At 51.2% G+C, this 23,202-nt stretch overlaps 1 protein-coding gene across 10 annotated transcripts in view; it reads right to left on the bottom strand.

Moving 5' to 3' along the window:
• NCAM1 (neural cell adhesion molecule 1) overlaps positions 1-23,202 on the bottom strand; it is an 82,167-nt gene that overhangs the window by 19,773 nt on the left and 39,192 nt on the right. For 2 of the 10 annotated variants that reach the window (XM_019008925.2, XM_019008927.2), the window contains exons 2-17: positions 21,153-21,227; positions 20,801-21,019; positions 20,050-20,193; positions 19,223-19,360; positions 18,720-18,837; positions 17,918-18,087; positions 17,044-17,186; positions 13,148-13,177; positions 9,257-9,407; positions 8,638-8,822; positions 8,156-8,252; positions 7,388-7,558; positions 6,631-6,762; positions 5,647-5,661; positions 3,428-3,463; positions 85-87 (exon numbers count right to left, since the gene is read on the bottom strand). In XM_019008925.2, the coding sequence (XP_018864470.1) occupies positions 85-87; positions 3,428-3,463; positions 5,647-5,661; positions 6,631-6,762; positions 7,388-7,558; positions 8,156-8,252; positions 8,638-8,822; positions 9,257-9,407; positions 13,148-13,177; positions 17,044-17,186; positions 17,918-18,087; positions 18,720-18,837; positions 19,223-19,360; positions 20,050-20,193; positions 20,801-21,019; positions 21,153-21,227 (1,827 nt within the window). The remainder of the gene's footprint in view (positions 1-84; positions 88-3,427; positions 3,464-5,646; positions 5,662-6,630; positions 6,763-7,387; positions 7,559-8,155; positions 8,253-8,637; positions 8,823-9,256; positions 9,408-13,147; positions 13,178-17,043; positions 17,187-17,917; positions 18,088-18,719; positions 18,838-19,222; positions 19,361-20,049; positions 20,194-20,800; positions 21,020-21,152; positions 21,228-23,202) is intronic. The other 8 variants (XM_019008928.1, XM_019008926.1, XM_015649807.2 and 5 more) reach the window with 6 other exon arrangements.

The following is a 23,202-nucleotide window of genomic DNA, read 5'->3' on the forward strand; positions in this document are numbered from 1 at the left end:
TTTTTTTTTTTGGAATTTGGAGATCCCAGAGGGGAATCCTCACCCCAAAAATCTAGGCAACCAATCAGAACAAAGTTATTTTACCTTCTGTTCACCAGCGAGGACGACATCATCAGCACCATGCAAGCCACATGACAAATTCACATGATACGCACGCACATGAGTTTGGTTGAAAGGAAAGTGGAGGAGGTCACATGGAAAATACAAAAAAATTAAAAAACTGATGTAAACAATGGGCAAGGGAAAAAAATCAACAACAGAATTACAGAGTAAATAAAAATAGGAGCAAAATTAAATTAGCCAGCATATATCAGAAACACTGGGGGGAGGACAGTAAAATCGCCTGGAAAATAAGAATATTAAACCACAGCAAGCACTGAGTTATGGCCTTGTGTTAGGCACAGCTGCGTCACTGCTTAGTCATACAAAGAACAAAAGGGACAAAAATCATTGTAGTGTGTGCCAGGACTGCTGCAGGAATCCACAAAACTGCTGGGAAGAAAAAGGGAATATTGTTATTCCGAGGCAGCGGAGGCGAAAGGCTCAGAGCAGCCCAAAAACGAGGGCAAACCTTGGCTCCCACACTGGGGCATCCTCCCTCTGCAGCACAAACCCCTCAACAACAACAACAACAACTGCACAAGAGAGAATCCTGCTGAGGGGACGTTCCAAGGACACTTTTCCATGCGGGGTTTGGGGTCGGTGGGAGCCAGGCGGCAGCGCCAGCGAGGGGAGGGGGTGAGCAGGGGGAATCCATCCCCAGCAATCCCAAGGACAGGGAATCCATCAGCAGCGGGGCCCAGGCGAGGCAGCAGCTGCTGGGAGAGATGGAGGAGTGCAGGGAGAGGGGCAGGGAATGAGGAAAAATCAGCTGCCAGCCCGGAGCAGAGCACTGAGCCCGAATTCCCTTCCCAAATCACTCCATAGTAACTCGAATTTCTCACACCCTGGGTGCCTCTGTCTCGTCCTAATGAGGCTACTCCACAGTGCTCTGTTAATTTGATGTATAGAGAATTAAACCTTTAATCTTTTGGGTGCTTGTCTGTGACAAGATTAAGGACAGACCATTACTGGGGGGAAAAACTGACGGCACAAAATGTAAAATCCATTTGTTCCAGCCGAGCCCTCGATCCATTCTCCTCAAACACAGGCTCACAGAACTCTGGGCACTGGGAAGGAAGGGAGGGAGGTGGAAGAGTTCCTGTGAGACTGCCTGGAAGGAAAATCCGTGTCTTCTGGTCAGGAGGAAACATCTCCCAAACTCCAGTGAGCTCAACACAACCTGAGATTTCAAACCAGGCAAGAGAGGCTGCCTGACCTCATGAGAGGAGCTTTAGGTGAAGATCAAGGGCAGAGTTAGCAGCATAAATAGAATAAACTGGTTTGGGGGTGGAAGGAACCTTAAAGGTTATCCAGTCCTAGGCAGAGGCACTTTCCACTAGACCAGGCTGCTCCAAGCCCCGTCCAACCTGAAAAAAAATCCCCTTTTCCAAGTGAACTCAACCATTGCAAGGCAAAACAGGTCCCAGAGTGGAGAGAGCTGCAAGAAAAACATCAAGACTGGTACAGAACCATTCCCTGGAGCGAGCTCAGAGGGTTAAACCCGAGGAGAGACATTCCCAAAGCCGCCCAAACCCCAGGCAGGCAGTGAGGAGAGCCCTGCAGCCTCATCAGCTTTCTGTCCCTGCCTCTGTGGTGCCACACAGCACCTCCTGCTCCCCAATTGCTGCTGCTTCCATTCACTGCACCCCGAGGTGAGGCCAGGGGAGAGCACAGATCACCCACAGCAGCAGCAGTAATGAAATGATGCAGAGCTAGAGGAGCAGCTGCCCCGTGCCAGTGCCCTTCCTCTGCTGCTCAATTCCTCATTTCCACGGGCTGCAGCACGGCCCAGAATACAAATGTGGGCAGCATTTGCATAAAGGGAGTGTACACACAAATCCCAGCTCCAGGTGGAAAGGGAAACCTTCACCCTCCTCCTCCTCCTCCTCTACACACAACCCCCACGCCAACAAATCTGGGGGAAATGTTTATCATTAATTAGCTCTTAGGAGCTTTTCTGGGGAAGGATTTATTTTTTTTTTTAAGAACAAACTGTTGTGTAAAACATGAACCCAACGTTTTCCCTCTGAGGGAAGCTCTCTGCAGCCCACACATGAGCAGCCAGAAGGGAATCTCTGCCTGCCAGGGAATAAAAGATGATGAGCAGACCCTGCCCTTCACCCTCTCCAGGCCTGATGGGAATTAAAAGGTCTCTTCAGGGATTTTTAGATATAAAAAATTATAAATTTAAAATAAAAAATAATAATAAATTGAAATAAAAATTACTGCACAAGGAACATGTTGGTTGTGCCCACTGGCAGATATGGGACATTTAAAGCCCTGTGTAAGACCGTGCAACGTGCCAGTCATAAATGCAGTGTTAATTATAACTAATTACAAATTCATTTGACTGGCCATACTCTCCTTCTAGCCCAACCCCCAAGACAATCCCACACTTCATGCTTTTAGTGTTTTCCCTTCAGGAAACCATTCCTAACCCACTCAGATAAACCCCTCAGTTAGCTCACATTCCCACAAACACACTTTTTATTATTGCAAATCACCAGGAGAGCACTTGGCTTTGCAGAGATCATTAATTATGCAAAACACACACATGCACCAGGTAAATGAGGATCTTCACTGAGTGCTTCTCCTCTCCCTTGACCACCCAACCAAGGGAGCCTGAACCCAGCTCCCAGCACAGATGGGGAATTTTTTGGAAGCCTCTTTGAAGGCAAGCAGAGCCCTGGAATCTCTCCTGCAGGATATTCTGTCTCCTCATTCTCCCAGCATCCAATATCCCTTTTTTTGCCTCATTTTGGCCACAACCTGCCCACTAATGGAATATTTGGGAGGCCTCCAGGGGCAATTCCAGAGGAGATCTGAGCCCCTGCTTGCTGCCACATCCCTGCAGGACACCCAGGAACACAGAGAGAGGAGGAAAACAGGGCTAAGGACCCTAAACAAGTGAACACCTCGGGAAATAAATGGGTTTGTTATGAGGGAGAGAAACCTGCACTCCCCAGAGCACAGACTGTGCCAGCACTGACACCAAGACTTCCAGGGCAGGAGGACAAGGAATGTCTTTGCTTCCAAAAGTCCTGGGAAGAACCCAGCAGGAGGGACACAAACTGGGAGGGATTTCTCTGTCGGTCCCCACAAAACCTTTACAACCAAAAGAATTCTCAGCGCTGTGCCTCCAACGGGCAGGGACACGAGAAGGGCAAATCCCACCTTGGGAAGCTGCAGAGCAGCTCCAGGCAGAGATTTGGGGTGGGAAAAGCCCTGCAGGGAAGCAGGGAAGCATCCAGGGCTGTTAGAAACACATCACACTCGAGAGGAGCTCGTGCAGAGCACACGGGAGCAAAGCCCCTGCCGTACTCACTGTGAGCCAAACGAGAGCTGGGGGCAGCAGCACTGGCTGAAGGAAGAGAAATCAGGTGAGCAAAGGGAGGGCATCCCTGGAAAATGCTGCCAAAAACCAGGAAATGAGGAGATTTGGAAGGTGGGAGGTGATTTTAGTGTTGGTTTGTTGGCCTGGGGGTTGGTGCACGGAGATATTTTGGTAGCAGCCACACACACACACACTCTGGGGGTTGAACATTTTTTTGGGTTCAATCCCCTCCCCTGCTCCCCAGGCTTCAGATGTGTGAGGAAAAGGAAATGAAGAAAAGCAGCAAATGGTTAAAATGAAAATACAAACCCAGGTCAACTCAGACACTCTCCCAACCTCCAGAATTCTCATCTGTGCCACTATAATCCATAATTATCACTAATTACCTCATGGAGAGGCCCTCTAAGATAGACAGAAACTTCTTTTTTTTTTGAGGGAAGTTAAATAAATCAAAATGACTTCAGACTTATCCCAGCAGGCATTAAAAATGGTGTCAGCTTTTACATCCAGACAGAAACTTTAAATAACAGGGCAAGGAAACAAATGTCTTTGGTTAATCTGAGCTGTAAAATTCCTAAAACATCTCTGTGACCTTCAAATCACACTTGAAGGGACAAAAGTTCTTCCTGCCCACAAAGAGGTGATGGGAATTCCAGCAGAGATGGAAAAAAAGGAGTTTTTGTGGTGCCATTTCCTCAGTCAGGTTCTGAGATGGGCTCTGGGAAGGAGAAGAGAGAATGGGGGACACAGGATGGTCCCAGCTGCAGGGCTTGGAGAGCAGGATGGATTTGTGAATGAAAAATGAGTTAAAGGAAGGAGAACTGGAGGGGATGGTCCCAGCTGCAGGGCTTGGAGAGCAGGATGGATTTGTGAATGAAAAATGAGTTAAAGGAAGGAGAACTGGAGCTGGGGAGCACAGAGTGACTGACAGCCCACTGCCACATGAAAATACAAGGAATAAAGCCAAAGGCTCCAGTCCAGGAGTGCTGGAATGTTCTGCACAGCACCTGCCTGTGCCCAGGTGATGGTCAGGAGCTTTTCAGGCTCTTTCTCCTCTCTTCCCAACTGGATTTCCCCCCATTTCCTGCAGCCCTGCTCTCCCAGGGGTTCTTTATCCCCATCATCCTCATTAATGTTCCTGCAATTAACGGGCTCCCAACAAGCTCAGACTGCACAAATGCCCTGGAAATGCCTCCCAGTGGCTCCCAAACCACTGCAATTTCCCTGTCCTGCTGTCCCTCCCTCCTTCCTGCTCCACCAAATCCAACCTTTTGCCCAACACAATCTTCAGGGGAAAATGGCACCAGTGCCATTTAAAATAAAAATATTTTATAATCCTCTCCTGTTTTTCACTTCAGGAATCTCAAAGAATGTGACAGCAGCTTCTTCGAGCTTGTCCTGGTAATCTTGGGAACAGCAGCAGCTCCCTACGAGGATGCATTGATAAATGGAATAATGCTCACTGGGATAAAGGGGTTTTTTTAGCTCCATTGATCAGTTCTGACTGGAAAGGCACAAAGCTATGGAGCCATCTCAGTGTTTCTCTCACAATCACACAAATCCATCACATTCCTGACTCATTCTGCATGGGGAAGTGGGGAACATGCCATGATTTTAAAATTTAGTATGAGGTTTATTTATTTAATCACACAATCTACACAAGTGCTGGAAGACTGACCAGTGGTAAAAATCATTAGTGAGAAGAGGAAAAAAAAAATTTGAATTTTTTTCCTTCAATCTTGTGCTTTCAAAATTGTGGAGATAATTAAAATTTTGAAGTTTTTGGTTGGCTCTGGTCTAAACCAGATCTGCAGCTTAGCTGAACTGACTTCCCTGAATTATCTCAGTATCATTAAAATTGAACAATTTTTAATGGATTCATAAATACAAAGCCTTCCACTACTCCACTCTGAGTCAACAAGCTAATTATTATTATTTTTATTATTATTATTATTAGATAATCACTACATTAAATATTTCAACTGCATGCTGTAGAGCACAGACAAAGAGTTAACCCTAATTCTGTTCTAAACAAGAGCAGAGTGGCTACTCCAGAGTCAGTGTTGTTAGGAAATGGACACTACCAGTTACTCCAATCCTAAAGCCCCTGAGAGGAAAAAGGCACTAAATTAAAAGCTGAAAGTTCTGGGTGTTAAAGGAACACTCTAAAAACACAAAGAGAGAGTGAAAGAAATGCAGAGAGCACTTACGTGGGTGAGGGATGCCTGCGGTTTATCCATGGATGGGACACAAAATCGAAATAAAAAGTCGGAGATAGACACACACACACAAAAAAAATAAATGTAAAAGATGTGAGGAGACAGAGAATATGGAGCTGGAAAATCACCCAGGTGGGTCCTGCTCAGCAGGGATGGGCAGAAGGTGGCAAAGTCGAGCCTGGGCACAGCTCAGGGGACTCCAGACATGCTCAGGGTGGGCTGGGAACGGCCAGTCCAGGGTTCAGCAGAGAGAGAATCCCAGCAGAGGGCTGGGAACCACTGGGCACCACTGCCCAGAGCTGGGAACCACAGCCCAGGGATGGATGCAGGAGGAAAGGGAAAGAACCACGGGAGCAGCACCTCTCCCTGCCTGCTTTGGACACAGCTCCCCTGCCCATTCTGCTTCTTAAACGTTTTCCTCCTCCTCTCCTCCCACCTTGGAGAGCTCCCTGGGATTTAATTCTTTCCTGGAACAGGACAGTGCTGGGCCACAGCAGAACATGGAGATGGCGCAGGCAGAGCAGAGCAGAGCCTGAGGAGTCCATGGAATGCCCTCAAGAGCTGCATGGGCATCATCAGAACAGAGTAACCCTGCCCTCACCTTCCACAGCCCAAGGCCAGAGCTGTGCTGAACACCTTAATTTGGAAAACAAACCAGCCTTGTGACAGTGACATCGCATTCTCTGTGACCAAAACCCTTCTCAGCTGCTTTTTCTCATTAAAATTCTCCTTTCCACAGCCCCTTCTCTCTGTCAACACCAAGGTTAAACTGGGAACACCACCCAGTGCAAATGGAACAACTCCTCTGCCTCCTCCCTTCGAAGAAAGCTTTTTAATTATCCTCAAAATGCACTCCAACCCAAAACCACAGAGAAAACAGAGGGTGAATCGAGGTCTGTGAGAGAGAAAAGGTGAGATCCATGCATGGCAGAGATTGCAGGGGAGGGAAGCAGAGCGAGGCAGGGCTGTACTTACGAACTGGTTGTGTTTTGAACTCGGCAGGCAGGCTGAGCTCCCCCACGCCCTTGCCATTGACTGCTGACAGCCTCACTGCATAGGTGGTCTCAGGCTTCAGCCCTGTGATGGTCACCAAACCCTCCACGTTGGCTGGGGGGGAAAAAAAAGCAAAAAAAAGCAAAGAAAAGCTCAGGACTCAAAGAAAGAAATACACAAATTTTGTTTTCCCCGCGCAGGGAGAAAAGGGACAAATAAACCTGACCCTAGCTGGGATCACAGCACTCCAGAGGGGAACTAAAATAGGAATTTCAGCTCCACACAGGATTGGTGGTGGAAGATTCAGCTCTGGAGTAGAACTCTCCTTTTCACAGCCCTCCCCAAATCAAAATTCTTTTGCTTTATTTGACTCCAAGATGGATTTTATGCAGTGGGCACTGCTATAGATCACTTCAACAAGACGGGTTTGCTGCTGGAATAGCAGAGTTTATTTTCCAAGGGGGACCAAGGGGTGACAGATGAGGGTTCAAAAGCCTCCTGTGGGAAGCAGCAAGTGAAAACCAAGCACAGGATTCTCACCTTGCACAGGCAGAGCTCTCAGCAAAGCCCAACCCTCATTTCCAGCTGAAAATTCCAGCTGTCACTCACAGCAAATGTTTAAAAACTCATCTGGAGCTTCCAGCCTGAACCCTCCACCCTCCCTGGCTTATCCTTACAGCAAAGCCAGTTTGTTTTCGGTGCTGGTGGGGAAGGAACCAGGTGTTTTTGTGGCTCCTACCTTCCTTGGCATCGTAGAGCCTGGCGTGCCAGTCCCCCTCGCCCAGGGCCCTCCACTCCGCCTTGTACTTGAGGATGGGCACCCCGCCCGTGGCCTCGGGCTCCTCGAACTCCACCTGGGCACTGCTGGAATAGGGCTCCACCCTGCCGATGGAGGGCGAGGACGGCGTGTCTGGGGACAAGGGACAGCAGGCAGTGAGACAGCGGGGCTGGGAAAGGAGCTCCAGCAGCCCCTGGCTCCCTGCAGCACAGGACAGGGGTAGGGCTGAGGCTCCCAGAGTGTTCAGGCAGCTTTTAAAGATGTTAATTAGTGCACGGATCTTCGTTTTGTCTCCTCTCTAAGAGGCTGGAGACTCCCAGTCCCTTCTCCAAAAGAAAACAGGCAGGGCAGTGTCCTGGATGGCTCTGTCCCCACTGTGCCTCGCACAGGGCGCTGCAATGCAGAGCTCGAGTCCCAAATCTGCCTCTGGCAGCCCTGGAGCCCCTCCAGGGGCTGGCACAGCCCTGAGCCTTGGATCCTGCTGGATTTCAGCTGCTGCCAGGGGGGCTGGCTGCTTTGGGGTGCACAAAGCCGAGAGCACAGCTCTGACAAAGGGCTCTGGGAGCACAGAAAAGAACCAGCCCCTGGAGAAACAAGGAGATGCTGAGCAGCTCCAACCCAGCCCAAAACCTACCAACAGCCTCTTGGAAGGCAGAAATTGCTCTCCTGCAACCCCAGAAACACGAACTAGCAAAGCTGGGCTGCTGTGTCCCAGCGCTCCCTGCTCACCTGCCTGCACCAGGATGAACTCGGAGGACTCCTGCCCGATGCGGTTCACAGCCGTGCAGTTGTAGTTCCCAAAGTCGTTCTCCGAGTCTGGGGTCACCTGTGGGGGGAAGGAAGGCTCAGCCTGGGATCACAAAACCCTTTTCACTCTGCTGAGGAGCCCTGAATTTTGCTACAATAAAATCCAGGTGTTTTTGCTCGCAGGGCTGTCCATGGGGGAGAGAACTTCAGTGGGCACAAAGTGGAGACAAACAGGGGCTGAGCTTCTGTTACCTGATTTTCTTCCATTTCCTGATTATCTTCCATTTCCTAATTTATCTTCTTTATCTTCTGATAAAGATTTTATATTACCTGATCTTACCTGATTTTCTCAGCATTTATATGCTAGAAACACCATCTCAACTTCATTTCTACCAAGAGGACAAGGCTGAATTCTTTCAGCATCAATTATTTGATGGCACTGAGCCCTGCTGGCTTTTCCTCACCTCCAGGTAACTTGCTGAGGGGGTGTTGTAGATCTTGATGTTGCTGTAGTTGGAGCTGGGGAGGAGCTGCCCATCCCGGAACCAGGAGATGACAGCACTGGGGTAGGCAAACACCTCACAGGTGATGTTCACTTGGTTTCCTTCCCAGGTGTACACGGCCACAGGGCCCTGCAGCTTGGGGGCATCTGAAAGACACGTTTGGGAAGGCAATTGGAGCCAGCCAAGCTCCCAAAGCAGCCCAGGCAGCCTCACCGTGAGGATCCCTTGGCTGGAGTCCACCTCAATGCGGGAAAGGGAATCTAATATTGGAAATGGGAGCTGTCCTCTCACCCAGGGGGGTGGGGAATGTCCTTCGCTGAAGGGCACGAGGAGAAAACCTGCTCAGCCCCACGGCTGCTCCTGTGCAGTGCTGGAGGAGCAGCCAGCAGGATGGAGCTGGGAAATGACAGCAGGAGAGCTGTCTAAAGGTTTTTGATTCCCAACAAACGGGGCTGCAGCAGATCCGTGGCCAGGCGCAAGGAGCGTCCCAACATCTCAGAGCAGACTTTTACCGGCCCGAGCCGCTTCCCCACCCTCGGGGAAGGAAGCAGCCCCGCAGGGAGGCTCCCAGCCCACTTACACTGCACTTCCAGGTACATGGCCTGCGAGTCCTGCCCGATGGTGTTGCTGGCCGTGCACACGTACTCGCCCGCGTCCGTGTACTGGATGTCCTTGAGCGTCAGCGAGGACACGCGCGCGTGGCTGCGCACCACGATCCGCCCGTCCAGCGTCTGCGGGACACACAGCACGGTCAGAGCTGTCCCCCGGGACACAAACCCTGCCCCACGCCACCGGGATCCCCTCACCTGGGGCCAGGTGAGAGCACGAGGGGCAATTCCAAGAGGAATCACACAGCGCCCGCTGCCGCGGCTCAGAGCGCTCGGGGGAAGGGGAAAACACGAAAAGAAGGACCAAGGGAGCTACTGAGTGTCTGAGAACAAAGTCAAGCTTCTCCCCAGAATGGGAAGTGCAGAGATCCAGCTCTGGTTAAAAAGTTTTGCCAGCATGCAAAGAAATAAAAATTAAAAAAAAGGAAACTTCCCCAAGAGCTTCCAGTCAGAGAATGCGGCCCTTCCTGTCCTCTCAGCAATACTGCTTTTATCTCAGTGTCCCTGACACGGGTAAGGAAGAACAGATCCAGAGCTCAGAAACGAATCAGGCAAAAAGGAAGCTCAGAACTTTGACCTGAACGTGGCACAGGAAGAGAGGAAAGTGCAGTGAAAAGGGCAAGAAAACCTCCAGAGACAGCCCTGCCTCAAGAAAATCCCAGAACCGCTTCCCACACGCAAGAGAGTGCGGGGATGCCACGGACAGAGAGAAACAGTGAATGTAAAATCCAAGGGGATTGCCAAGGGGCTGCACCCACCCAGCCATCCCTGCCCACACCGTTTTCCTCTCCCATTTGCCACCAAAGCTCCCCTAATCCACGAGAACACAAAGCCATGGACTCCTCTCTCCCTCCTGGAAGCTCTAAAGCACCAACTCCCTCCTCTGCTTTCTGGTTTTGCAGCACAAGCATCAGGGAGTAAATCTGGCACCCTCCTGGCTGTGCCTGCTGCTCCATCCTGCCACTCTCCAGGAGCATCTGCTTTCTTGGAAGGTACAGGACAAGTGCTGATAAATGAGTAAAACCCTGGGGATTTCCAACAGCCAAGTGCACAAAAAGCATTTCTGGTACCTCAGGTGTGAGACCTCTGGGCCTGAAGCCTCTTTCTGTGCTGAGCTGAAGACTCAGGCCCCGAGACTGACAAAGTTTCTACAAATAAATGTTGTTTGTCACCTCGGTTAGTTCCAGTATCAGTTCATGGGCACCGGGCCAATTTCAAATGCACAAAAATAGTGTCTTTTGTTGACACATAAACAACTGAGTGTATTTTTCTCCTCTCTCTTCCCTGCTGCAATCCTGGGCAGTGCCATGAGCTACAAACTCCATCCCTCTCCTGCTGGGAGCAGCTATTCCATGGACACGTGGTGCTCATTTCCTAACATGAAACTACTGTGCTATCACACAACCAAAATCTGCTTTTGTCTCACTCCCCTGGCTGACTGCACTGCTCTCCTGTGTCTGACTTCCCATTTTCCCCCAAAAAACCCCAGCTCACTTCCAGCAGGATCCACGGGTCTGGGGGCAAATTCTCAACACTTGTCCCTGTGACCTCACCAGAAGGGTGAAAGGGACAAAACAGCAGTGTAGGATCACCACTGGTGATTATAGAAAAGGCAATTTTACACCCAAATGTCTCCTGCCTTTCTCCCCACCTCCTCAAGATCTGACACAAAGGATTGCCAGGAAATCATGGTCAGTGATGATTTCATGAGCAATGCAACTGATTCTGAAGATGAAGCTCTGTTTTTTTAATGCTAAAAGGCAAAAGGGAAGAAAAAGAGAGATCAGGAAAAAACACTCTGAGGAAGAGAAAAACACCTACCCCAGAAAGCACATCCCGAGTTTTCTCTCTCCCTACTGCAGCCCATCAGGTGCTCTGGCTGTTGCAGGAATTTGGGAGCCAGATGTTGACATCTGTAACCCTTTTAGTCAAATCTCCCTGGCTGCGAGATCTGGGTTAACAAAATGCTCCCTGGTGCTGGGGAGAGCAGCCCAGGGACAGGGGCAGTGCATCACTCCTCAGAACAGAGCACGGTGTTCCCTACATCGCCCATTATTGGCATTTATCCTGAGCTGCTGCAGGTATTGTATTCTTCCCCAAATTCTGGCCATGCCCTGGGGCAGAGCCACTGTGATCAGAGCTGGGCAAGAGCTCAGCTGCTCAGGGCCAAAGGGGGAGGGCAGAGGCAAATAAAACACATTTATCCCCCTTCCCTTCACCTTCTGGAGCTTTCAGGCCTTTCCCAAAGAAGCATCCATGAATAATTCTGCAGTGTCCCGTCTCCTCCTCACCCACATCCCACAAACCCCCTGAAAATCCCGACCCCAGGCAGGAACTGCACTGGGGGAAGGTGAGGGGTCTGTCCTTGCTCTGTGCTCACACTGCAGTGGCTGATATTTGTATTTACCTGCAGCCCTGAACATTCCTAAGGCTGCACCAGTCTGGGGTGGGACTGAGGGTACCCAGAGATGCTGCCAGGACTGGCTTCACCTCCTCACCCGAAATTCCTTCAGTGAAAGCCAAACATTTCATGCCAAACATTCCCTGACCTTCATCCTGCTGCTGGAATCCACTGCCCAAAGCCCCCAGGCAACTTTAAATCAATTTAAAAGCAATTTTAGAGAGCTACCCTGCACCCCACTGGGGTATTTAGAGACACAGAGTTTGTAAGAAATTTAGAGACAGCAAACTTAATAATATTAGTGCTCATATTAATCAAAAGCTGGAGAGAGAGAGCACAGAGGAAACACTGGGAGCAGGGAGGGGACAGCTGTGACAGGAATCTGTGTGAGTCCTGGGGAGATGCAACTACTCAAATTCCAAATTCTTCGAGGCAAACTGCTCTGAATATCTGAGGCCTCCACCTGCCACGATCCAACAGATTATTCTGAAGGAAGAATGGGCAGGATCTTCTCAGCCCCCCAGGAGACACAGCTGGGTGGTGCTCGAGTTACAGCCTCACTTTGTTCAGTCTCTGGGAATTAAGATGGCTTAAAAATAATTTTAAAAAAATCAGAGCCTCCACAAAGTTGATCCTAAAAATACAAATCCAAGTCACCCAGCTCTGACAGCTCATTTTGCTCTCCACCTGACCCCTGCTATTTGTTTGGGAACTTTCCTTCTGGTCCATTTTGAAGCAAGAGTGCTACAAATCAGCTGCATTATTATTATTGTTATTACTATTACTGTTATTATTAAAGCACAGCACTGAATGTGAAACAAAATCAAACCCCACTTGCACCAACCCCAGTCCCTGCATTATCCCACCTCCCCCTCGCTGACCCTTGCAGATCAAAGACAAATTAAAAGAATTGAGCAATTTGGAGCATTTTCTGGAGAAATGCTCCTCGTGAAAGGTTTCTCTGCATTGACTTGGAAATGGAACACGATGCAGTTGTCCTTTAAAGAGAAGGTCAAACTGAAGGAGTGCCATAAGCAAATAGGTGAGTTGGCTGGAGCAGAGGAGGCTTTCTTGGGGAAAAATTACTTTCCCAAAATACAGGCTGGTGTTAATTCTCCCCTCTCTGAAAGAGAGGATGATTCACACTGGCAGCATAGGAAAAAATAATGGTAAAACCAGCATTTTACATTAGTTTTTAATTTTAATTGCCTTTTCTTTAATTTTTAAGTGACAAGCAGAGTTCCTCACTCCCAACACAGCTACTTTGCTCATCCAAAAAATGCATCACTACATGCCAAGCAATTTCTACCTCTAGAAGCTGCTTCATTTATATACTGGTATTTAACTGGGTCAGATTAATGCTCGTTTAGTGGGTTACTGCACTAGAGATTTGTTAATGCTTACAAGAGAAACCAAAAACCAACAACCTAAAAAGTTTGCTAAAGGTCTGGTAATCTTATACCTCTTGTTTCTCGGGCCGGGTCCACGAAGCCTGGAGAGAACAGATATAGAACACAACAACAACAACAGAAAAAAAGCAATAAAAGTTTATCAAAGGTTGCTTTCAGGTACCAGTGTTTGCAGCACATTGAGCTGCGTGCACATGCAGGCTCCAAGCTGTACATCTCCTGTGTGGGGAGGGGATCACAGCTTCCCTTTCCCATCAATTTAGGTTGCCATTCACCATCTCCCAGCCTCTCAATTGGTCTTTAAATGACTGAACAAAGGCTGATGGCACCTCAGGACTGATTTATTACACAGCAGTGACGGTTTCCTCGTCACATCTCACCTCTCCTACACACCTGGTGCTCAGGAAGTGACTCTGGCCACTGAATCGCAGAGTACAGACCTGGAGCTGTGCCCCTGCTCTGTTTGCCACCCCACACTGATGAATTAACACTGATTAATGTGCTCATCATGCATTTGGAGCCCTGGTTCCATGCAGGCTGTGCCAGGAGGGCCCCCAGCCGCAGCTCCCTGTGCTCAGGGATGGCAGCACCCGGTCCCTGCTGGGCTGGGGACAGCCCCCAGCAGTCAAACATGCACAAACCTCACATTAAAGGAAATATTTCCCACTCAGAGGAAGCCAGCAGCAGCACAGACCATGCTCCCTGTGCTTCACAAAGAGCCAAGGGGCTGCTTTCTATTCCCTCCCCTGGAATTTATATTTCAGCTATCTCCTGGTCTCTTATTATTTCCACTGATCCCCTTCAGTTCAGGAGTCACAAATCACCTGCTAACACGAGAGCCAGGATGGCACCGCTGGCTGGGAGGCACAGTGACACTGTGGGGATGTCACAGCACACACAGGTGACAGGGATGGAGATGGAGGCTCAGGGAATGAGAATCAAAACCAGAGCACTGCTGCCAGGGGGCTTCCAGTGAACACTGTGAGACCAAAATAGCGACAGATGGGACACACAGCCTGGTCTGACAGCGCCTCTAAGGAAAGCAAATGGTTTGTTTGGGACTGAGGTGGAGCTCACCGAGCCCTGCAGGGGTTGGGACACTCCCAGACCTGGCCATTTCTAGCTGGGTGTTTCCTGCTGTGAAAGCTGAACAGGCAGCCCAATAATCCAGAGGAATCCCTTTTCCAGTCCCAGTTCAGTCCAGGGACCTGCCTTGTGAGTCCCCTGCCACTCCTGCCCACTGCTCTCCGTGGTGGCAGCACAGGGGGACACTTTTCACCCCTTGGTGGCAACCTGAAGGAAGATGAAGAAGGAACAAAGCCCATTCCCAAACCCTCAGGGTTTTTAGCAGCCCTTGGGGTGTGAGGAAAGAGGCAGAGCCACATTCCCCATCCCAGAGAATTCCAGACTAGCTCTTCCTCACCTGGACAGAGACAGACCAGCTCCACCCAGGCAACGAGGGGGGAATCCAGAGCCTCGTGCACCTTCAGATTCCTAAATTATTAAAAACTCATCCATTTGCTTTGGCTGCCAAGAACACAGAGCTGAGAGAGGCTGCTGGGCAGCAACAGCAGCCCAGAACACGAGAGGAAGGATGGGCTGGGCTGTTTCTAGGACAGCACAATGCAGGGATGGGATTCTCCTGTCAGAGGGGTGACAGACATCTGTAATCCAGCCAAACAACTCAGATCCATGCAGAAATCTGCATTTTCCTGCTTGAGGAACAGGGGCAGCCCTGGGGGAAAGGCCCAGTGACAGCACACAGGTTAAACTGTGCTTGGGATGCAGGAGGGAGAAATCAGAGCTGAGCCCTTGGTGAGAAGATGCTCCCTTTGTTTTCTGCCCTCCAGGGAATGGTGATGTGGCTGGGACAGCAGCTCCCAGTCCTGCTCTGGATAAAGCATCAAGGACCTGCAGAGTGATTCCCCCCCATCCCCACAGGCTGAGCTCCAGTGCTGGGTGACAAACCCAGAATGTCCCCATGGGAAGGGAGCCTGGGACATCCCAAAATCTGCCAGGAGACACAGCTGAACTACAACTCCCTTTTTCTTTGGGGGTTTGGGTAAGTTTTCCAGAATGTTATGGGAGTTAAGGCATCTCCACACCTCTGAAAATCCACACTGAGGGATGATTACAAGAGCAAACAGCACGAGGCAAGAGAGAAGCATCCAAGTAGCTGGATAATAGAAATATTCAAAAGTAGGCTTGATAATTCTTAAAATAGCATTGTTTGTCCTGCATCAAAGACCATCCACTCCCCTGTGCTGTCCCAGAGAAAGAAAGTGGAGAATAAATGGAATGTATGCATTTGTAACAGAATATGTAATAGAATTAAATATTCTAATAGAATTTGTAGTAGAATATTTATAGAGCTGTTCTGACCTCAGGGTTTTCTGGACATCTGAAATGTTCACTTCAACTCAGAGCACAAGAGAGAGAATGGGGAAAGTACAAGACAAACCAAAACAAAATGCACACACACAAACAAAAAATAATCCAGCCTAGAGACTGCATGGGCTATGATAAAATAATGTTTGCCCTGAAGGTTTGAACCAGCACATGAACACATGGCAGTACCTCAAACCTTGGTTTTTCCCCCATCTGCAAGTGTCAGAGAATGAACATTTCCCTTGCTATTGATCACCAACCTGAGAGCATCGAGCAGAGTCTCAAAAACCAGCAAAAATGAGTTAGCAGTTTTGCCACTGAGCTCTTGATGGTTTAACTGGGCTGCAGAGGGGGGGCTCTTCTGCCACTGGCTTTAGTTTTTACATTCTCCTCCCTGCCCCAGCTCTGTCCATGGCTCTCATCCAAACTGGAGCCCTTGGCACCTCCCTGGGCTCTCCTAACAGAGACAAACCCATGAATAAATAACCTCAAATCCTGCCCAAACAGGTCCCCCAGTCAGGCTGCAGCTTCTGCAGGCACTGGAAACCTCTCCCTGAACATTGCAGGGATTCACAGCAGCCCTGGGATCCAAAGGATGCTAAGAAAGAGCTGAAGCTGGAAAACTTTGGCACCCTGATTAATAAAGTTACACATGAACAACGTGGGGAGGGGCTGACGTCATGGGGGCAATTAAAAAAGCTCATTTAGGAGCTGCACTGCAGGACAGCAGCTGTGGGGACAAGTGACAGTGGACACCTCTGTTGCTCCAAGACTTTCAGGGTGTCACCTGCTGCCTCCACACTGAGCCAGAACCTCTGGCCTGGCCAAGGCAGCTGAGCCCTGAAGCATCCTGTTATTAGGAGATCATTAATTAGCAACAAGTCCTCACTCCTACTTCTGTCTAGGCGTTCTCTGGCTCCACATTCTGCCTCCTGATCACTGATGAAACATCTCCAGTACAGCAGCACATCCTAACCTCGGCTAATTAAAGGAGCTGTCGCCAATAACAACACCAGCACTCTTCTTCAGGAAGAAAAAACTGCTAATTATTTTTGCCTTTTAAGAACAAAATGGTATTGATGGGATCAACAGAACAGGTGAGCACAAAAGGCAGCCAGGCTTTTGTGCCTCAGGGATGTGCAGTGTCAGAGGACAGCACGGAGGAGGAATGAACAGGCTCATTTTGGATCCACTGCATCCTGGAGAGGGAGCACCCCTCACCTGCCACCTGCACAGCTCTGGGCTCAGGGGGCTCATCCCCACTCCCAGCAGCTTCCTGCAACTGTGGGAACTCCTCTGAAGAGGGTTTAGGGTCTCTCCAATCGAATTCACCCCCCAGGGAATACAGCAGGAATTACAAAGGGTGTCCCCAGCTGCTCTGTGCCGAGGTGGGCGCCTGTGGCAGCGCTCCAGGTGTGGCTGTGTGCCCGGGCCCTGCACCAGTGCAGCAGCAGCAGCAGCAGCAGCTCCCCGTGCATCCACATGCAATTGCAGGCCAGGGGCAGGCAGGGACGAGCTGTGCTGACCCCACAACCCCTCGGGGCTTTGGGCAGGGTTGTACCTTCTCCTCGTTGCTGATGTTCCGTGTGGAGGTTCTCCAGGTGATGGAGGGGATGGGGTCCCCTGACGCCTCGCAGGTCAGCGTGATCTGCTCCTCCAGCTCCATGGCTGTCTTGTTCTCCACATAGGTGATTTTGGGTTTGGCTGAGGAGGAGAAGGAACCTCAGGGCTCAGGGTGAAGCTTGTTTGTCACAGCAGTGTTTGGAACAAGCAGCACTGGGGGAACTGTGACAATTTACTGCCAGCTGGGGAAGGAGCAGAGTGACTTTCACCAGGGCACCTCCTTGCAGAAGACCTCAAGAGCCTCTTCTGCTCATTCTCACAGCTGAGGCTCCTTTTGAGGACCCATCTGAGAGTGCACAAACACTCAGCCCCTGGGATTACCAGCTCACTCTTCCACCTCCCTGCTGACTTTCCCTGCCCCAAATTAGCCCTTTGCTAAGCAGCTTTGTCAGGTGGCTGCACACAAGACAGGGAGAATTCCACATTCCTCAACACTTCCAGATTCCTGGGAGGCAGGAAAGCTCCTGATTCACTCCTCCAAGCCTGGTGTCACTCACACAGAGGTGGCTTGGAGCTCACCTCGCTGTCCAGGCTGCAGCAAGCCCCACTAAAGTGCTAAAACCCTTTTAACTTCAGCTTTGGTGGATCTGGAGGAGATTTGTGTGTCTGACCCCACCAGCCCTGCCTGTGTTTCAGCAGAGAGGAGCTGGGATGAGTTTCCCCACGCACACACACGATGGCAGGGTGGCGCACACAGCAGCAGCTCGGGATAAACCCAGCAGGCATTAATTGGGATAAGCAGGTTCCCCCAGCTCCCAGCAGTGTCACCAACAGCCAGCTGGGCTGCCAGGGCGTGCTCAGGGGCTGGTTACCAAAGACTTTGAGGTGGATGGTGGCATCAGCCTCGCCAGCCTTGTTCTCAGCGATGCAGATGTACTCGGCCTCGTCGCTCTTGTCCACCCTCTGGATCACCAGCTCGGAGCCATCGTAGTTGAAGCTGTATTTGTCCTCGTCCTCCACCTCCTCCACGGGCTCTCCATCCCTGGGGGCACAAAGCACACGGGGCTGTGCTGGCAGAAGTGACCCAAGGCTGGTTCAGGCTTGTTCAGGAAATTATTTTATAATAGAAATTATTCCACTGCAGCTCCTCGTGCTGGGAGGAACCAGCACCTTCTCCTCTCCCCATGGCCTCCAGAGCTCAGCTTGAGACCCATTCCCAACCTTTCCTGCCTCAGGGCTCTTGGCAGCTGAACTCTCACCTCCTGGAGCTGTGACCCCACCAAAACCACACCAAGGCACCACTCCAAGCTGCCACCAGCCTTTCCTCGTCACTTTGTGCTCCCAACCTTCACCAAAGGCTACAGAACTCCAGGAACAGCGTCCCTGGAGTGTGAATCACTGCCTGCCAGGGAACTGCAGGAAGCTGGCAAGGGACAGAGCTGACCTGGCTGAACCATGGGGAGCACTGAAGGAACTCCTTGCTTTGCTTTGCTTTACTGAACTGTTTTTATCTCAACCAGGTTTTTACCCTGGGTGTGCTCTGTGCTCCCTGCCTGGCCCACAGCAGAAGGCGACTCCAGCCCCATGGTGAGACCACTCTTGTGAGAAAAACCAACTCATCCCAGGTAGAACATCCCCTTCCCAGCCCAGGGGAACGCTGCACACAGATCTCACTTTGTCCACGTGACGGTGGGCTCGGGGAAGCCATCGGCGTCGCAGGCCAGGGTGACAGACTGGCTGAGGTTGGCAGTGGCATTCATGGTGCTCTGCCTGGCGCGCACCGACGGAGGGACTGCAAGAGAAGAAAGCCACGGCTGAGTTGGAAAGGACAGAAGGCTCCTTTGCATTTCTGATGGCACCAGTCACCCAAACCAGCACCTGCAGGGTTTCAGCAATGAGTTTGAGGCGTGTCCAAAATCATCAGCATGGGGGAGAATGGGCAGTGGGTGGGGAGACACAGAAAAACTCAGTGTGGTGGCCAAAACCACCAAGCTCAGCTCCTCACTCTAAGCTTCAGGTTCCTCAAGGTGTTTTTATCCCATGAACACCTGGCAAACCCTCAGTGCCTTCCCTGCAGGTTTTCACTGGACACAGCAGGGGAGGAGGATGCTGTGAACCTGAGGCAGCACCTCCAGCAGCAGCCTGGGGGAAGCTGCTCTGAGCCCCGAGCCCCTCACCGTTGACGATGACCTGGATGTCTTTGAAGTTGATCTCCCCACGGGCCAGGATCCTCCCCTCACACCTGTAGGTCCCCTCATCCGTCTTCTTGATGCCCCGGATCTGCAGGTAGTTGTTGGACAGGACGATGAAGCGCACTGCAAAGGACAAAGGGAAGGGGAGCTCACTCCAGCTTCTCCTCTGCTCGCCCCTTCTGGCCTTGCTGGAATGAAATCTCCCTCCCCACCACGAAATGGAGATGCTGCTGCAGCTGGATCTGCTTCTGCCAAGGGAAGAAACATCTGTGGGGAGCAGCCAAGTGCTGTGGTTGTGCTCAGGGAGATGAACAGACCAATGCTCCCCCTGACAGGCTGACACAAGGATTAGTTTGGGACTGACCCCTCCTGCCCAGAGCTCCAGCCTCACCACCTGTGTGCCAGGTGTGGGAAACCTGCTCAACTGGAGCCAGGGTCTGAGCCAGCCCCTCTGCCCATGGCTGTCTGCAGCATTTGGGAAGAAAGGGAAAAGTTCTTGCAAGGAGCTTTCACCCCTTTTCCTCTTAAAGGCTGGAGGGTGTCACAAATTCCAATTTTTCTGTCTGATGGCATTTCTTTGATTTTTTTCCAGCATTCCTTGACTGATTCTGGTGCCAAAGCCTGATGGCCATTTCAGTGGGAATATGATTGCCCTGCCACTGGCAAACCACAGCTCCTGGGATAACTAAATTCACATCCCACGGCCTCGTGCCAGGCACAAACTGCTTCTCCTGCCCCTTGTGACCACCAGCATTTGGTGTGGGAGGGAGATGGACATTTGACCCCGAAATGCACAAGAACCAAGCCCTTACCATCCTTTTTTAGGATGACATCCCTGCCTTTGTGCTTCCAGATGATGGTGGGGGGCAGTGAGCTGACCACGTCACACACGATCACAGCATCGTCCCCTTCCTTGAATTCCTGAGGGGTGGGAGCGTTCTTGAACATCAGCTTTTCTGGAAACAAGGAAAGGAGAAGGTCACTGCAGCTTCCTCAGCACACCTGTGGCTGTGCTCCTGCCTCCAGCCTGAGGGAAGCAGAGAAACCCCCGAATCCCCAGGAATCTCCTTGTTCCCAGAGGAGGATGAAGGTCTGAGTGGGTCTGTGCCCACAGCACCCCCATTTCCAGCCCTGTGCCCACAGTGGGCTGAGTTACCACTCTGAGTAATCCCCCCAGCAGGGAGGGAACTTGGGACTGCTCATCCCCCCAGCAGGGAGGGAGAAGCTGCTGGCAGAGCTCTGCTGGGCCAGCTGAGGGCTCACTGCAAACCCTCTGCACTCCTGGGCCTCTCTTCACTCCACACTAGAGGTGTGTGTCACCCACAGCAGCTCCTCTCTGTAACTCCCGCCAGAAGCACCAGAACCTTCTCCTCCTTTGCCCTCTGCCTTTCAGAGGGGTTCCAGCCCTGGGGATGCCCTGCCCATCCAATTCACCCCCTCCACACCAGGAAAGAACATCTGAACACCCCCTTTCCTCCTCCCCCTCCAAAGCCTTTCCTAGGAAGGTTATCCGCAGTCCTGCCTCACAGACACGCAGGAGAAGCCTGTGAGGCGCTGCCTTACGGAAAATCTTGACGTTGACGGTGGCCTCGGAGTCTCCCTCCTCCAGGCTGCTGACCACACACTTGTAGATGCCAGCGTCGTCGATGTTGGCGTTGTAGATGGTGAGGGTGGAGGAGAAGTCATCGTTGCGCACCACCGAGATGCGCTGCTGGTTCGGGGTCAGCCTCTCCCCGTTCGGGGAGAACCACGAGATGTCCTTGAACTTGGCCTCCCCTGCCACTGTGGGGGGAGCAAAGAGCCCAGTGAGCCAGCCCAGCTCGGGGTCACCCCCTGAGCACCCCCAGAGCAGCCAGGGTGAGCCCAGCAGGGTCTGGCTCATCCTGAACTGCACAAACCCTCAGCCACCACGCACCTTGGCATAAGAAGAACTTGGATTCTCCAACGCTGATCTCCCCCTGGCTTGGAACGATGTCCACTTGGAGAGAGGCTGGGAAGGGAACGAGCACAGTCAGACAAGGGCCGTGGGCTCCAGCAAAAAACCTTTGCCAACCTCACAGTGCCCGTGGATCCCTTATTCAGTTTACAGTCCAGGATGACACCCACTTTCTGATCTGAATTGTTGGTTTGAAACACGAGAGGAAGGTTTTGAACACCAGAAGAAGGTTTCAAACAAGAGAGGAAGGTTTTGAATGCAGGAGGAAGGTTTTAAACACCAGAGGAAAGTTCTGAATGCAGAAGAAAGGTTTTAAACACCAGAGGAAGGACAGCACCCCTGCCCTCCCCATCCCCATTTACCAGCAGCCCCTCCCAGAGCACACCCACCCAGGCCCAGTGCCCTTTTCCCCCAGCAACATCCCTGCCTCCTTCTTCATTGCATAAATTATGACCCATTAGGCAGAAAATGTAATTGGATTCTGGCTCTCCTCCAGCTATAGCTTAATTCCACGGCAGATCTGTGGCCTAACAAGCCCGGGTCAAGTTGAATTTGAGGACGCCAAAATAGGTTTTGTTTGGGGAAAAAAACCTCTGTGTTTTCATGTAGTGCATGAAAATCTGAAAATCTCCCTCTCTCTGAGCAGCTAATTTTACCTCCAGACCACAGAGGCATTATTTCAGCTGCCAAGCACACCTGGGGTTATAAGAAACAAGCATTGCTTCAGAAATGAAAACCTGGCTGTGTGTGCCAATGGCAACATTCCTTAAAGTGCTGGGGGAACACATGGAGGGGGGTCAGGCACTGAGTTTGGAGCTCCCACAGCTGAAGGAGCACTGCCTGCCCCCATTAGGAAAGGACAGGAATATCAGGATTTTCTGAGCACGTTCCTTTAGCCAACAACCACCCTGACACAGCTCTTCTCTGCAGAGGAGGACTGGATCCCAGCACCAAGCTCCCTGCACTTTCCTGGTTCTCCTCTCAGCAGGCTGTCCTAACAAACACTGCTACTCCAGCCCAAAGCTCTGGGACACAGCCCCAAACCCCAAGAACCCAGCCAGGACTCAAGTGGAAGCAGAGTTTGGGAGTGCTGAGTGCTGACCACAGCCACAAGGAGGGCTGCACGTCCTGCAGGGATCCCAAAAAGGGACATGAAAGCACCCCTGGACCTCCTGACTAATGGAAAGGAGCTTGGAAAACCAGCCCCAGGAAGGGCTTTCAGAGCAGCCCTCAGCTTTCAGCACTGGGGTGCTGCTGAAATGGCTGGGGGCTCGTTGAGATGCAGAGAAATTCAGATTTCCCCCCTGGTGCACTCTGTGAATGCGGCCCCGGCTCTCTGCAGCTCTCAGGAGAGCTCTGCCTGCTGCGAAGGCAGGGGAACAGACTGGGCTTGTTAATGCCTTTCATTCCATCCTCAGGTGATTCCTGCTCCAGCCAGGAAGGAGAAGAAAAGCTCTGTGGAAAGCACTGAACTCTCCATCACCCCGAGTTCAGCGTCTTTAGGCCTGTGTGTGCCACATCAGCTGCACACAGGAGGAAACCACACAGCCAGGGAATACCTGGCTGGAAACACAGCCAGAAGGGCCAGGCAGGAGATCTGAGCAACACCCAGCTCTCAGATTCTCCTGCTTTTGTTGCTCAGCTCCTTCTGTGCATCCAAGTGCTAGGTGGATTTTCAAGAGAATGAAACCTGGAAACCACCCCTGGGAAGGCAAAACTTTTAGAAAGGAGAGGAAGAAGGAGGTCCCTGGCTCTGGCTCGTTCAAGCAGTGCTCCCTCTGCTCCCCCAGCAGTGCAGGTCCCATTAAATCCCATCATTATGGAACAAGGAACAGCAATTCTGCAAAGGTTGTGCAGAGGGGCAGCGATTCCTTCACTGAACATCAGCACAGCCCCTTCCCAGCGTGAAGGAGGCACAGGGGGAGCCCCCAGGGATTGCTCCTGACTCCAGAAAGGCACTTTTCAAACCCAGGAATTGCCACGAGATGGGAACTGTGAACCCCCAGGATAAACAAACACTTCACAGCAG

This window comes from Parus major, chromosome 24 (assembly GCF_001522545.3).
Source record: "Parus major isolate Abel chromosome 24, Parus_major1.1, whole genome shotgun sequence".
NCBI classification, from domain to species: domain Eukaryota; kingdom Metazoa; phylum Chordata; class Aves; order Passeriformes; family Paridae; genus Parus; species Parus major.